Source organism: Cyprinodon tularosa, unplaced genomic scaffold (assembly GCF_016077235.1).
Source record: "Cyprinodon tularosa strain WSP-4 unplaced genomic scaffold, ASM1607723v1 ctg850, whole genome shotgun sequence".
Classification (NCBI taxonomy): Eukaryota; Metazoa; Chordata; class Actinopteri; order Cyprinodontiformes; family Cyprinodontidae; genus Cyprinodon; species Cyprinodon tularosa.
In genome coordinates, this window is record NW_024039619.1 from 189,042 (window position 1) to 204,092 (window position 15,051).

General features: G+C 38.0%; 1 protein-coding gene across 3 annotated transcripts in view; it reads right to left on the reverse strand.

Annotated features, from left to right (window-relative positions):
• Nucleotides 1-225: 225 nt before the first annotated feature.
• ypel1 (yippee-like 1) overlaps nt 226-15,051 on the reverse strand; it is a 52,363-nt gene continuing 37,537 nt past the window's right edge. For all 3 annotated transcript variants that reach the window (XM_038273013.1, XM_038273012.1, XM_038273011.1), the window contains exons 3-5: nt 13,813-13,856; nt 9,760-9,868; nt 226-1,197 (exon numbers count right to left, since the gene is read on the reverse strand). In XM_038273013.1, the coding sequence (XP_038128941.1) occupies nt 1,108-1,197; nt 9,760-9,868; nt 13,813-13,856 (243 nt within the window). In that variant the 3' untranslated portion in view covers nt 226-1,107. The remainder of the gene's footprint in view (nt 1,198-9,759; nt 9,869-13,812; nt 13,857-15,051) is intronic.

Consider the following 15,051-nt stretch of genomic DNA (forward strand, 5'->3'; position numbering starts at 1 on the left):
GATGTCAGCTTCCCAACTCTTAAAAAAAAAAGATTTCTGCTCCTTTTTCATGTCTCTTTCATTCATGGTTCTGCTGCAAAATGGGACCAGCCACAATCGCAATTAGCCATACACTACAAATATTTATATATCTATATATTCATATATGCATTTATATATATATATATATATATATATATATATATATATATATATATATATATATATATATATATATATATATATAAATCAAGTTTGATACCTGTTTATGTCAAACAAAATACTAGGTGCTGCTTTCGATTCTTTTTGGGTGCTGAAAAGTACCAGGAAGGGAGAATGAAAAAAAGTCCACAAAGAGAGATAAAAACATAAGGAAACATCAGGTATAAAATCCAACATAACTGAAATCCCACTTTTTAAAAAAGGGAAAAAAAACCTGCTACAAGTTTGTAACTACAATAAACTCCCTTTGCCCGTTTCTTCTCAACCCATCCCTGATTGCTCATTTGGACAATAGCGAAGAGGAAAGAAAGAAAAAAAAAACCCCAAAAAGAACAACAAATAAACCAAACAAATATTATGGAAAATAAAATGCTAACCAGTAACATCCATCTGCCATCAAACCAAAGCTTCACCAAACCTCAAAAAAGTTAAAACTATGGCATATAACTTCAAAATAATAACAAAGTCTTCAAAGATGAGCGGAATAAAGAAAAACAACAAGCTGTCTCTTTCAGTGAAGTCTCTCCGTTCACACAGCGGTTCGCCACATCACCACAATCACTAGTAAGCGTGTTTCGGTGGGGCCGAGGCGAGGTGTGGGGGGGGTGGGCGGCGACTACGGTGAGGGAACCCAAACGCTCAGCGGCGGCGAAGGAGAGCACATAATCTTCAAGGTGGTGTGAGGTTTTTAAGTCCACTTCCCAATGCATTCGTTATGTCCGATTCTCACGATGAGCAGGTGGGTGTGTGCAGGTGAGTGGAGGTCTTTTCTTTTAAAGGGAAAAGGGTGTGAATGGGAGCAGGGAGACGGATGCAGGGTCAATGGTTGTCGCTCCACTCAGTTCAAACCAAGAGCATTCCAAGGTCAGGAAAACGGATTCAAATAGATGGGATGTTGCACCGCTGTCACTCCCATCCGTTGTCCTTGATCATGTGAGCCAGCTCGATGATGAACTTTCCCTCTTTGTATTTTTGACTGCTTTCAAATGCATGTTCCTGTGAAAAAACAGGCAAAAAAAAAAGAATTAGTTACAAAAGCTCAGAAAACTTTGATTGAAAAACCTTGACCCGAAATGACTGAACGGATTACTAAAAAGAAAGTTTTGTGTAATTTTTTGTTAAGTTCTAAATAAGTAGCTCCAAACGTGTTTCTAGTTTGGATATCACTTTACATACAGACAAACCAGGAAGTTAAAAATAGTGAAAAATCTGTTGCTCTCATAGAGATTTTATTTGTTTTGCTTTTTTTTAGCACCTCAATATATCAAATCAAACAGATTTTAACAAAAAAAGATGGTATCAGAAAATGCAAAATCTGGTTCTCGCATAATTATTTAATTTAATCAAAAGCAAAAAGAGGCTAACCAGACCTCGCTACAGCATCTCCTTCAGATTCCAGTAACACTCACAAAAGAGTGACACTCTTTTGAATTAATGTTCTTTCTCTAAAATATATACTGGTTTTTCCCACTTTGCAAAAGATTCCACTATTTTCCGATCAGTGCCCAGAAATACTTTCTTAAAACGTTTTTTTGTGAATTTAAAATGATTGCTTGTGTTCTGGGTGAGCAGAGATTTTCCTCTCTGTTCCATCATGAACACCAATCTTTACCAACCTGAAAAACATCATGTCTGCAGCTTTGCAGATTTTTATTTTTATTTTTAATTGGTCTTCCTGGATGATTTTGCAGGATCAACACCAATGAGAAGGTTCTCCACTGTTCCATGTTATCTCCAAGAGTGGGTAATCGTTCTCACTATTGATCACCGCAGTTCCCAATCCTTAGGAATGGCTTTATAACCCCTTACACACTGTCATTTTTAGCTGATCTTCAATTTCTTTGTGTTATGATGTTGTTGTTTTTAATTCTTTAAGCCTACTTCAGTTGTCAGATAGGTTCTTACGAGATAGGGCACTGATCCTGCCCTCAGGATCATTTTCCTAGTAGGCACCTCACTTATAACTGGTCAGTGCAATTATTAATTCAATTAAATTGAACTCCTCATGAACAGTCTCAGTTGTAACTGGATAAAACTGGACTGAAATAGATTACATGTAGATGGATTTGATTTGGTCCAGTTAGCAGATTCTGTAAAACATCTGTTGTAAATTGATGCTTTAAGAACAAAATTAGAACAGATAAACTACATCAGAGTGAATCATCGTTGCATAAAGATGATATTTTTGAGCCTTTTTTTGTTTTCTAGCCAAAAGCTTGAAAGACTGAAAGCAAATGACCAATACAGAGTAATTTTAAAGAGCTGTCAAGCTCTATCTCTCAGGTTCTTTTTCCTGAAAAGAGATCACTCTGGACAAACTCTTTAAATAACACTTCATATCTTAAATGTATTTAATAACCAGGAGACATGACAACTGATTTTGATATAAATTGTAATCTTACTCAGATCAGAGAAATTGCTTAGAATTTACAGAATGGCAGCTGCTCACCTCCGGGCTCACCTCTCAGGAAGTGGCCCCGATTAACAGTTAAAAAGGCCTTTTATACAACTCCAGTCTGCCACTTCATCACATTTTACATCATACATGTTAGCAGCAGTGGCGGCTGGTGAAGAATATTTTTGGTGGGGCTGATATAGCCTAGTGTATGTCTCCAACTAATCCGGAATAAGAATTCGATTAAACAATTGGACAATACATACAATTTAACAGTAATGATTTAATTTACTATATAATAACAGTAACAGTGATGATTTGGGTCACTGTGACGGGGTTCTTTGGCCTCCAAGAATCCAGGCTCAGTCTGGTTACCGGTGTTGGTGATTTATTGAGCTCAAAAAATCAAAACAGGGTGCAAAAGAAACTAAACATGTACAAGATACTCTGGGCCTCAGCCTCCCTCCAGTTACCAGCAACGTAACAAAGAAACAGAAAACAAAAATTGCCGCTTTTCTTCCCACAGCCCTCATTAAATAGTTTAAGCCCCTCACCTCAGGCTCTCTTATTTCTGATTTCTTCTCATTAATCAGTTTTGTCCATATATTACCTCCACAAACAATTGATTTACAAAAACAAATAATTTTTACAACTTAATTCTTTTACACAGATTCGTTGACTTATTCAATTACACCAAACTGGATTTGAACCCAGCAAAGACGCAGCCAGACTGAAGATGACAAGTCCCCATAGCATAAACACGTACACACCCACCACACACCCACACACCCACACCCCCCACATACCACACACACACACGGCTAACCCCACTGAAATATTAAGTGTGCACCCTCAATATGCCAGCAGGTAACCAGGAACAGCTTGTGTGTTTTAAGTTCATGGAGCTACTGGTCTCAGCGCGAGTGTATTGGTCCTCACAAACACAGCATAACAGGAATGTGTGTGTGGCGCGCAAAGTTAGAGGATGTTTTAAGCGACGAGGTGGATTCGTCACAGTCACAATAACCATGACCATCCTACAACAGGGATGTTCTTCTGGCAAACGGGTAGATAAATAAGGATCTCACCGAATTTGGTGGAAGCTGCATCTCGTTCGCCATCGTCCCTCTCATTGTCTGCACCTGCGCTTCGGTTCAGAAGCCTGTAAAAGCGCAGTATTTTCAGAGCCCCAAGACCATAAAGTTCCGAGACGCTGATTGGCCATTAAATTCATCTAGCAATAGTACATGATTGACAGATTCTCTGCAAATGTGGGTCAGTCTGATCAGCGCCCCCAGAACAGAGACGGTAGGAGTCTGTCTGTGGAAATCCACAAATTAATGACAGTAGATAGCGAAATGTTGTTTATATAATTTGTTTTGCTTATAGGTACACAGTCTAGAGAGTAAAACTGACATTTATGAGTTAATTTCTAAAAATATATTTTACGTTTCTCTCTTCTTATCAGGGAGGGCGGTGCCCCAGCGCCCCCTATGGGCCGGCCGCCACTGGTTAGCAGATGATTAGACATCCATGGCTCCAGCCTTATCAAAATATTACCCTTCGTTCTTAGCTGGAGGACACCGCTCTCATTCCATTTCCAAATCTTTGCAATGTACAAAATGAACATTATAACTATATATCCAGAGAGGGGAACTGTCTTAATTAGATAAACTATTCAATTCAATTCAATTCAGTTTATTTATATAGCGCCAAATTCACAACACATGTCATCTCAAGGCACTTTACAGTTCAACCAGATCAAATTGATACAAAGTTTTCTATCTAAGGAAAACCAGTTGATTGCATTGACTCATTGACTCAAATACAATCCCCCACACTAAGCATGCTTGTAGCGACAGTGGAGAGGAAAAACTCCCTTTTAACAGGAAGAAACCTCCAGCAGAACCAGGCTCAGTGTGAGCGGCCATCTGCCGAGGCCGACTGGGGTTCAAGGAGACAGAAGCAGAGATACAAAAAGCAGCTGTAAAAGGCGGCCCCGTCCAGGAAACACACAGCCAGGCAGACGAGCTCCAAGGCAGCTCCCATGCCAGAGGACGAAGAAAGCACATCCACTCAGTCACGGTCAGAGAAACAGGACCACACTGGAAAACAGGCCGATCTCCAACATCTATAAACAAGGGTGTTGATAGAAGCAGCACAGCTGATGTTTCTTTCCAGGATGACGTCACAGCCAAACAGGAACAGACGAGGCAAAGCTACTCTGAGGAAAAGCAGAGAGAGCAGAAGGTTAGAGATTGAACTAACAGATTCTGCAGAATAGGAGAACAGAGAGAGAATGAAGCAGAATGATGAAATGGGGGTCCCTATGTCCTCCAAAAGTCTAAGCCTATAGCAGCATAACTATAGAGATAGCTCAGGATAACCTGAGCCACTCTAACTATAAGCTTTATCAAAAAGGAAAGTTTTAAGCCTAGCCTTAAAAGTAGACAGGGTGTCTGCCTCACGGACTAAAACTGGTAGTTGGTTCCACAGGAGAGGAGCCTGATAACTAAAAGATCTGCCTCCCATTCTACTTTTAGAAATTCTAGGAACCACTAGTAAACCTGCAGATTGAGAGCGAAGTGCTCTGTTAGGAACATAAGGAACAATCAGATCTCTGATATAAGATGGAGCTTGGCCATTTAAGGCTTTATATGTGAGAAGGAGGATTTTAAATTCTATTCTTGATTTAACAGGAAGCCAATGAAGAGAAGCCAGGATAGGCGAGATATGATCTCTCTTTTTAATTTTCATTAGAACTCTGGCTGCAGCATTTTGGATCAGCTGAAGGCTTTTAACTACAGTTTGTGGACTTCCTGATAGTAAAGAATTACAATAGTCCAGCCTTGAAGTAACAAATGCATGGACTAGTTTCTCAGCATCACCCCTGGACAGGATATTTCTAATTTTTGCAATGTTCCTCAGATGAAAGAAGGAAATTCTAGAAACCTCCTTGATATGGGACCTAAATGACAGGTCCTGATCAAAAACAACACCAAGATTTTTTACTTTATTATCTGAAATCAGTTTAATCCCATCCAAATGAAGTGACTGGCTAATCAGTTTCTTTTTCAGAGACTCTGGTCCAAAGACTATAACTTCTGTTTTGTCTGCATTCAGAAGCAGAAAGTTAAGAGTCATCCAGGTTTTTATGTCTTCAAGACATGCCTGTAATCTATGTAATGGGTTAGCTTCATCTGGATTTATAGACAGATATAGCTGGGTATCATCAGCATAACAGTGGAAATTAATCCCATGCTGTCTAATAATTCTACCAATTGGGAGCATGTATAAAGTAAAGAGAATTGGTCCTAGCACTGATCCCTGTGGTACTCCACAGGTAACCTTTGAGCGTGTTGAAGATCTATCATTAACATGAACAAACTGAATTCGATCAGATAGATAAGATTTAAACCAGTCTAGTGCTGTTCCTTTAATTCCAACAAAATATTCAAGTCTTTCTAAAAGAATATTATGGTCAACTGTATCAAATGCAGCACTAAGATCCAACAGGACGAGCACAGATACAAGTCCATTATCTGAGGCCATGAGAATATCATTAGTGACTTTCACCAGAGCTGTTTCAGTGCTATGATGAGCTCTAAAGCCAGACTGAAACTCTTCAAAAAGTTCATTATGGTGGAAGTGATCGCAAACTTGTTTGGCAACTACTTTCTCAAGAATTTTGGATAAGAAAGGAAGATTGGATATAGGTCTATAATTGACCAAGTCATCTGGGTCAAGAGACGGTTTCTTAAGCAGAGGTTTAATTACAGCAACCTTAAAAGCTTTAGGTACATATCCCTGTAACAGAGATAGATTAATCACATCTAAAATGGAGGAGGAGATCAAAGGGAATACCTCCTTAAATAACCTGGTTGGAACTGGATCTAACATACAAGTTGAAGGCTTAGATGAAGACAATAATTTTGCTAATTCAGAGAGTTCAACTGGATCAAAGCAGTCTAAACCCAGTTCAGATTCCATGACTACCTCAGGTACAATCGCGGATAGAGGAGTGCTTATGATCTTATTTTTAATAAGATCAATCTTATTTATAAAGAATCCCATAAAGTCATTGCTGCTAAGAGCAGGTGGAATGGACGGTTCAACAGAGCTATGGCTCTGGGTGAGTTTGGCAACTGTATTAAAAAGAAATCTAGGATTATTCTTATTCTCCTCTATTAATGAGGAGAAGTATGCTGCTCTTGCTTTACAAAGGGTCCTCTTATACAGCAGTAAACCATTTTTCCAGACTAGGAAGGACTCTCGCAGGCCTGTGGAGCGATATTTTCTCTCCAGTTTCCTAGCATTTTGCTTCAAAGTACGCAGCTCTGCATTAAACCAAGGAGCAAGCTTTCTATTTTTAACGGTTTTCATTTTCAAAGGAGCTGCGTTGTCTAAGGCAATACGCAGAGAACTAGCAACCCCATCAACAAAATCATCAACCTGTGAAGGGGAATAAGCTAAACTTTTGCACTCTGCAGCACTGCTCAGTGACACAGAGGAGAGAGAAAGTGAAGCAGATTCTTTAAAATTTATAACTGCACTATCTGATAAAGATCTACTAAAATTGAACCTTCTTTTGGGGGAGGAGAACTCTGTTAAAGTAATCCTGAAGGTTATTAGAAAGTGGTCAGAGAGGACAGGGTTGTGAGGAAATACTGTTATTTCTTCACATTCTATGCCGTATGTCAGCACAAGATCCAAAGTATGAAGATGAGAATGCGTGGGACTATTCACATTTTGAACAAAGCCAATAGTGTCTAAGATAGCATTAAAGGCTGCTCTTAAGCTATCGCCTTCAATGTCAGCATGGATGTTAAAATCTCCCACTATGATGACCCTGTCAGTATTTAATACCAAATCAGAAAGGAACTCTGAAAACTCATCTAAAAATTCAGAGTAAGGACCTGGTGGACGATACAAAGTTACAAAAAGAAGAGGTTTTCTTGCCTTGAAATTTGGATCAGGGAAATTAAGGGTTAAATGTTCAAAAGAGTTGTAGGTATTAACTGTTTTGGGAGTAATCAGTAAGTCAGACTGGAAGATTGTTGCTACTCCTCCTCCTCGCCCAGAACTTCTGGGGATGTGAAAATTTAAATAGCTTGAAGGAGTTGCCTCATTTATGCTCACATAATCCTCTTGCTGCAGCCAGGTTTCTGTAAGGCAAAACAAGTCAATGTGATTATCACAAATCAAGTCATTAACTAGTAGACTTTTAGAGGAAAGCGATCTTATGTTAAACAGACCGCATTTAATTGTTTTAACTTTTTCCCCAATTTGAGTTATTTTGATTTTAATTAGATTATCATGATTTACTCCTTTGGGAATCTTTGCTAATTTATTAGATTTTGGTCGTGGGCAAGACACTGTCTGGATGGAGTAAAGAGTGGGTAACAGTAGAGAAGCTGCAGAGATGTGTGTTAAACTACAACTCTGCTTCCTGGTCTGCACCCTGGGTGGTCAGGGTTTTGGAGGACTAATAAATGTGGCCAGATTCCTAGAAAGAAGAGCTGCACCATCCAAAGTGGGATGGATGCCGTCTCTCCGAATCAGACCAGGCTTTCCCCAAAAGGATTGCCAATTATTAATGTAGCTCACGTTGTTTTCAGGGCACCACCTAGACAACCAGCGGTTGAATGACGACATGCGGCTAAACATGTCATCACTGGTCAGATCAGGGAGGGGACCAGAGAAAATTACGGAGTCCGACATTTTTTTGGCAAACTTACACACCGAAGCAACACTAATTTTAGTGACCTCCGATCGGCGTAACCGGGTGTCATTACCACCAGCGTGAATAACAATCTTACTGTATTTAACCTTATCCTTAGCCAGTAGTTTCAGGTAGGATTTGATGTTGATGTTGTGGAAAATATCTCTTCTGACACGCAACAGGCAGCCAATAGCAAGGTTTAATAAACTCACACATCATCAATGATAATTATCCTAACAGAGCATTCAAATCTGTTGTAATATAGTGGAATATCTGTATTATAAAAATAAATAATATAAACTTCAACACCCAACAGCCCTTGTAAAGGTTTTAACACCAGTTAGGGTTGCAATACAAATTGAAATGGAAAGGAGATTGCTTTTTTCAAGCACTTTTAATCCAACTTTTTGGGGTTTTATGGGAAATAGCAGTCTACTTTACTTCACACCATAATGAGAGCAACTAGCTGCTTAGAAAATAGCCTTAGCTAAGATCTATTAGGAATGTTTTCTTTTTTGAGAAAGGATATATGAATAAAATTGAGAGGCAAGTTTTTTTTTTCTAGAAGCTCAAGAAAAAGAAAGCAGTGCCAGAAATTCTTTTATTTCCTTTTACATCATTTCCCCACATGTGCGAAACTGATGTTCTGAGCAAGAATAAACTTACAGCCCTGGAAGCCATTTCCGATGCTTTTAACTAAATCAAAAAAAGAAAAACCAGCCAGGGCAGACGTCTTAAAAAAGGGCAGCAGCTCGCCTTATTTCAAGCAACCAACATAAAGAGACAGCAGGACACAGCAGCTCACTTTTTTTTTTGGGGTGATGCAGGGAACATCCTGACAACAGAAAATGGTTTCTGACCAAACTCATTTGTCAAATTGTAACATCCCATCTCGTTTAGAGCTGTGTGATTTCCGGCTGAGGCCTTGATCCTTCTCGTCATCAAAAGGATCTCGTGCGTCAGCGTTTTCGCTCCTCGCCCTGCTTCTCCTAGTAAACCTGCTCGCCCCCGCTGCGATCTGATTGTTTCCGTCACCGGAGGAGTCCCTGTCTTCCCCTTTGCTCAGTTATTTTACACTCCCCTCTAGTCTTTTCAGACAATTACCGGAACAAGACTCTTCAAAATGGTGTGACATTTAATCACTGTAGAGTCTCTGAGGAACCAGTCTGGCTGTCTGCAGCCAACCTTTTGGTGCTGTAATTATGTTGTGCGCTGAGAAACCACATAGTGCTCAATCGCAGCGCCTTAAGACAACCCGAACAAAAGTGTCATGGTGGTATTAAAGAGCCCTGCCTTAATGGGGCTTGCTTTGCTCCTTTGACCTGTAATGACATAATTTTTCAGCCCGCAATCCAGAAAAACCACGTCGTTGCGCAACAATATGATGGCAGCTTTAGGGGGCGATGCTTCAGGAGAAAGTTTTCCAGAATGAGCGACTTACATATTTCCAGCCCAGCGTGGTTTTACAGTTTTCACAGTAGATATCAGCCACAGCGTGTAAACCTGTGAGGAGAACCCGCTCCTCAGCTGGCCCGCAGCCCACATTCACCCTGAAAACAACAAGAGAAAACACAATCAGTCATCTACAAAAGATTCAACCAAAGAAAATAGCTAAAAAACATAATACTGCTTAAAGTATCATAATTATGGGTCTGTTCGAGCGACATTTTCTGATGCATATGTTTATTTAGTAGATTGGCAGCTAAGAGAAGAAAGAATAGTACTTCCACAGAAACATTAACAACATCCACTACAGTCTGCCTTTTATTATAAAAGCAGATCGATGATCCTTATAGCTGGCTACGGTTATAAAGGTTCAATCAACAAATTGTTGTTGTTTTTTTATTTTTATTTACACATCCATTTAAATACACAAGTCCATTACAAAATGCTTTTCAACAAGCAAACAGCCCAAAATTTAGGTCCACTGGGTTGATTCTAACCCCCATTTTGTAAGCAGGGGCTTTTTCCAAACCTACTCTCATATCAAAAACACAAAACCAATAAAAAGCAACCATTTCCTGCTTATATATTTAGTTTAAAGAAATAATTGATCTGAAGTAGTTAAGGCGTTTCATTGCTGATTCAACAACTGATGATTTTAAAGTATTTTTATGACCTGCTTTCAATCCAATGTAAGTCTACCTTTCCTACAGTCAGGTCAGATTCAGTCCGTACACATTTGGCAAATTACAATTTTCCCAGTAAAATGTGCAATCATATACATAAGCATTACTTTGATGCTTTAGCTGCATAAATTATTAGAAATAAACTGATACCCAATAGTTACATATGTTAATACAAAGGGTTTGTTTATAGTTTGAAATTAGGGCTGCAACTAACGACTAATTTGCAAATCAATTAATCTGTTGATTATTTATTTTCAAATAATTGGTTAATGAATAATCAGATAGCAAAAGGTTCCTAAGGGAAGTTTTTTTATGATAAACCTTTGCACCGAAGGACCTCTGGATGGAGCATATTGATGGATCACAATATAATTTTTTTTATCTTAAATGCAAGATTCTTTATACTTCTTTACAATCTTGGTATAATTACTAATCTAAGTAAATTGTTCTGTCAGCTAAAAGCATGTTTTAGAGTCTCTACACTCCAGTAAAGCTTTAATGGAGTTCTAAATTAATTGATGATTATTTTAATAATCAGTTAATCACGATTAATCCCATTAATTGTTTCAGCCCTATTTGAAATAAAAGCAAGTTGTGAAAACTTGGCAGAAAGCTGTTTAGAGTTTGAAATGATGCCAATAATTTAACTATTTACCATAAAATAAAACATCCTCACTTATTCTGTTTGATGCAACAGCCTTTCGGTGAGGAGGCGCTATCCTTAAGCAAGCTAAAGACACCTTCCAATCTCCCTCTAACTAGATATACTGAAAATACTTTAAAAATGATTAAACTGATGGATGAAACAAGACAAAAAGAATATGACATAGAATAAAAAGAAACATAAAAAGAAGGGTTCCAAGTCTAAAATGTCAAACGCATTGCTTTCATTGTTCACTTGGTTTCTAGTACTTTTAAAAGAGCAAATATTTATAAAGATTTATTCATCCAGTCAAGCCTGTGGTGTGCCTCTTTCATTCAACTCATGGCTGCAGGTGAGAACAATGAAACTCAGACTCTGGAGGGACAAAGCTGTTGCATGGTGACACCTAAAAATGTCTTTGGCCTTTGGGCATTGACGTCTGTGTGTTTCATTAAGAGTGAAGGCCCAAACAGAGGTAAACCAACTCATAAACCACTACAGATTTTTTTTATTGAGTTTGAAAAGATGGATGTTGGTTCTAGAGAGCGGATCGAAAATCACCCAGCAGAGGGAACAGATAAATGTAGTAAATATATATACACCTGCCACAGGCTTCCTACACTGTACCGAACACTTGGGAGAAAAATCCAATTGGCTTTTATTATTTTCCAGGCTTAAAAAGTAAGAAAAGGATAAAAGTCAGCCAACAAATAAAAAAAAATATTTTAAACGTAAACCACCTATGATTAGTTGTCACATTAAACATGATAACATTTGATCCATACCCAGTATTAGCGATTCAGAACAAATAAATGCACCAGACTCAAAAAAAAGGCCTTGAGATAACTGAACCAGTTTCCCAAAAAGTTCATAAAGAAGCAATAAGCAGTAAGTCTTTATTTTAGGTAGATCGTAGTAAAAAGTGGTAATGTGAAGATTTTTTCAGATGTAATATGGTGTGACGTCCCATGCCATCTCTCTGTGTTCTCCAGTGTTTTGTGTACAGGATCATGTACCTCCATTTGAGTAGCGGCTACTCAGAGCTTTTCCATCAAAGGCCACCAGAACAGCGAGGAAAATGTCGGAAAGTGCCTCTTAGTTCTTTGTCTTACAGTATTATAAAGTTCTGAGTTATTGACTTATTCATAAAAAGCAACTGTTCTGATGTTTATCTATTTTATATGGACATTAAAGGTGACAGAGGAAAACAGTGGAGGGAAGTGGCAGCAGCGGGGGATAGGCGTCGCTTGTTACACATCTTGTTTTGGTTAACAGTCCAGCAAGTGGTTAGAGTTCCCTTTTTGCACCTTTAAAACTTCTACTTTGAGGATTTAGACAACAAAATAGGGTTAAGGAGATCATAAAAACTAGTTAACATGTTCAAACCAGATTAAAATCAACAATACTCAAAAGGCAGTGTGCCTGTCCCTGACTAAATATACCTCTATTAGCTCAACCCTTAAGTTGTTTTTAGGTTGCCTTGGTGACAGCTTTTTTAAAAGAAATTTTTTTCCCCATTATTTTCTAGAGTTACTCAAAATCTACAATATGGAAATAATATCTACCAGCAGGGGATCATTTATAATGGTTTAATCAAAGCTGTAGCTGTCTATAATCTGTAATAAGGGGATCAGACCTACATTCAATGGAACTGGAGTCTAATATAATGTCTACAGAAAATATTGTCCAGATGAGTGAAAGATGTCAAATCTAAGTATGTTTGTTCTTCTTTAGCACCATACCACATGAGGAATAGATGGAAGGTGTAGGAATGAAAAGGCGGTACTAATTGGTGAAAGAGTGAACAGACCCAGCTCTGGAAAAGCGATGCACAATTAATATATATTTATATTATACCAGATATTCACATACATGGGTGCCTAAGTTGATGCTTTGGGAGCAACTATCCGCATCACATTCTCAGCTTTGCAAACGGTAGGTGATGACGATTCAGTTGAGTCTGAGCAGGTATTTACGTAAAGGTTTCTTGAATGATTTTAGGGCTCATTCTGTTGTTAATAATGACTTTTTAAATAACTTTGACTAGCCTCTTAACAAAGTCCCTCAATGCTCTTCTGGGATTTACATTGCAAGAAATCTAAATTTAAATAAGTAATTTTCTCCCTAAAACAAGCATTTTTTTCTTGAATTGAGAGACTTTGCAATGGAACAAGACAATTTACATTTACAACAGGAAAAAAACTATTGCATTGTCTTATTTCAAGTGCATATTATCTAATTATCTTATTTAGGAGTAAAAAAAATCTAATTCCACTGGAAAATCATCTTATTTACCTACTCAAATTAAGGGTAAATAAACTTAATTTAAGACATTTTTTGCTTATTTGTAGATTGTTTTTGCAGTGTATGTTTATCGTAACCAAAATGTGTTAACTCTAAGAAAAAGCAGTTTTCTCTCTTAATCGCATCAGGCGCCAGGATCTTATATCAAATGATGAATCGGAAGGAGGCCCACTGTGCTCTCCTGATAATCTTGCCGGATATATTTTCATTTTCCAATAATGTCACACAAAGCAGGTCTGAGGTTTTGTCTTAAAATACTTCCACATGCATGCACCCAGTTTAATAAGAAATTATGTATGAGCTTATTAAAAGCATGAATCAGTTTGTATTGTAAGTGGCCGCTGTAAACCTGAAACACATCAAATGGACATAAAAGGGAATGAAAGTAAAGTTTTCAAAAATCAAGTCTGATACTTACACTGAATTAAACAGGTAGGCTCTTCCTTGACTTCCTTGAAATGACTGAAACACACAGAGAGAAAGAGAGAAAGTTAGTTGACATAAAGGAGCAACACCAACAGAGCTGAGAACAGGAATGTTAGCAAATGGTGCCCCGGGCTACTTTTGTTTTCCCCCCCTTGACTGCTGTGCGCACCTCTTCCTCCACCTTGTCAAGGTTTCCACACAGAAGGTTGGCGGCAGATAAGGAATACAAAAAAAAAAAAAAGAAGCTCATAAATGCTGAAGGACGAGCAGCAACACATCACAGAGCAGGCCTGTCAGTTGTTGTAACACCAGATCTTGTTTATTGGGAACTTGTTGTTGTACAAGCTGTTACATCAGAGCAGAAAAAAAAAAAAAAAACATTCAACCTTTAAATTTTTGCTTTGTATCTCTGCCAAATATTTAAAGAAGCAATTCTGTGAGAGGATGGCACAGGCAGCACATTCATGAGCTATGAGGAAATAGCTCAAAATGTGTTTTGAATAAAGTTACTTGGCAAGAACCCATGTCATTACGTAAAGTCCAGATAGAACCATCATTTAAAAAGTCACATTTTCCTCCAGTCAGTAAAATCTAGAGCCTTAGTGGAGGGCAACTGTGTTTATTTTAATGCCACCCATGGCATCAAACTAATGGTGGTTTCAAATATAGTTTTCAGCTAGTTAAAAGGAATAATATTGTGCCAATACAATTTGACTGTATGATCTGGTAAACTGTAAAGTGTCATGAGATGACATGTGTTATGAATTGGTGCTATATAGATAAACTGAATTTAATTGAATACTCGGTAAGACTACAGAAAATGGTGCTTAATGTGTTTTTTGTTGTTGTAGATTGCTCCCCTTAAATCAGAAACAACTTTTTTTCAAGTTTAGGGATGATGTGCTCCTTTTTAAATTCCTTTAGCCTACTTCATGCTGTTAGAAAGGTTCTTTATAAGTGATATCTTTAATTCTTCAGTTCTGGCAGTAATATAGCCTCAGCTTCACTGGTAAATGAAACTAAGCTTTCAAAAAAGGTTAACTACAACTAAACTTTAATTGCATCACATATCATTTTATCATTGAAAATTTTGAAAGCCAGAAAAAAATCTAATATGTTATCACACTATTAAATATTTGTTTCTGGATTTGAAAAGAAAAAACAAAAACTGTCGTTATTTCTTTTTTTCTCTTCACTGCAGGTGTTCATGTCCTACCCGTCACGTCCAACA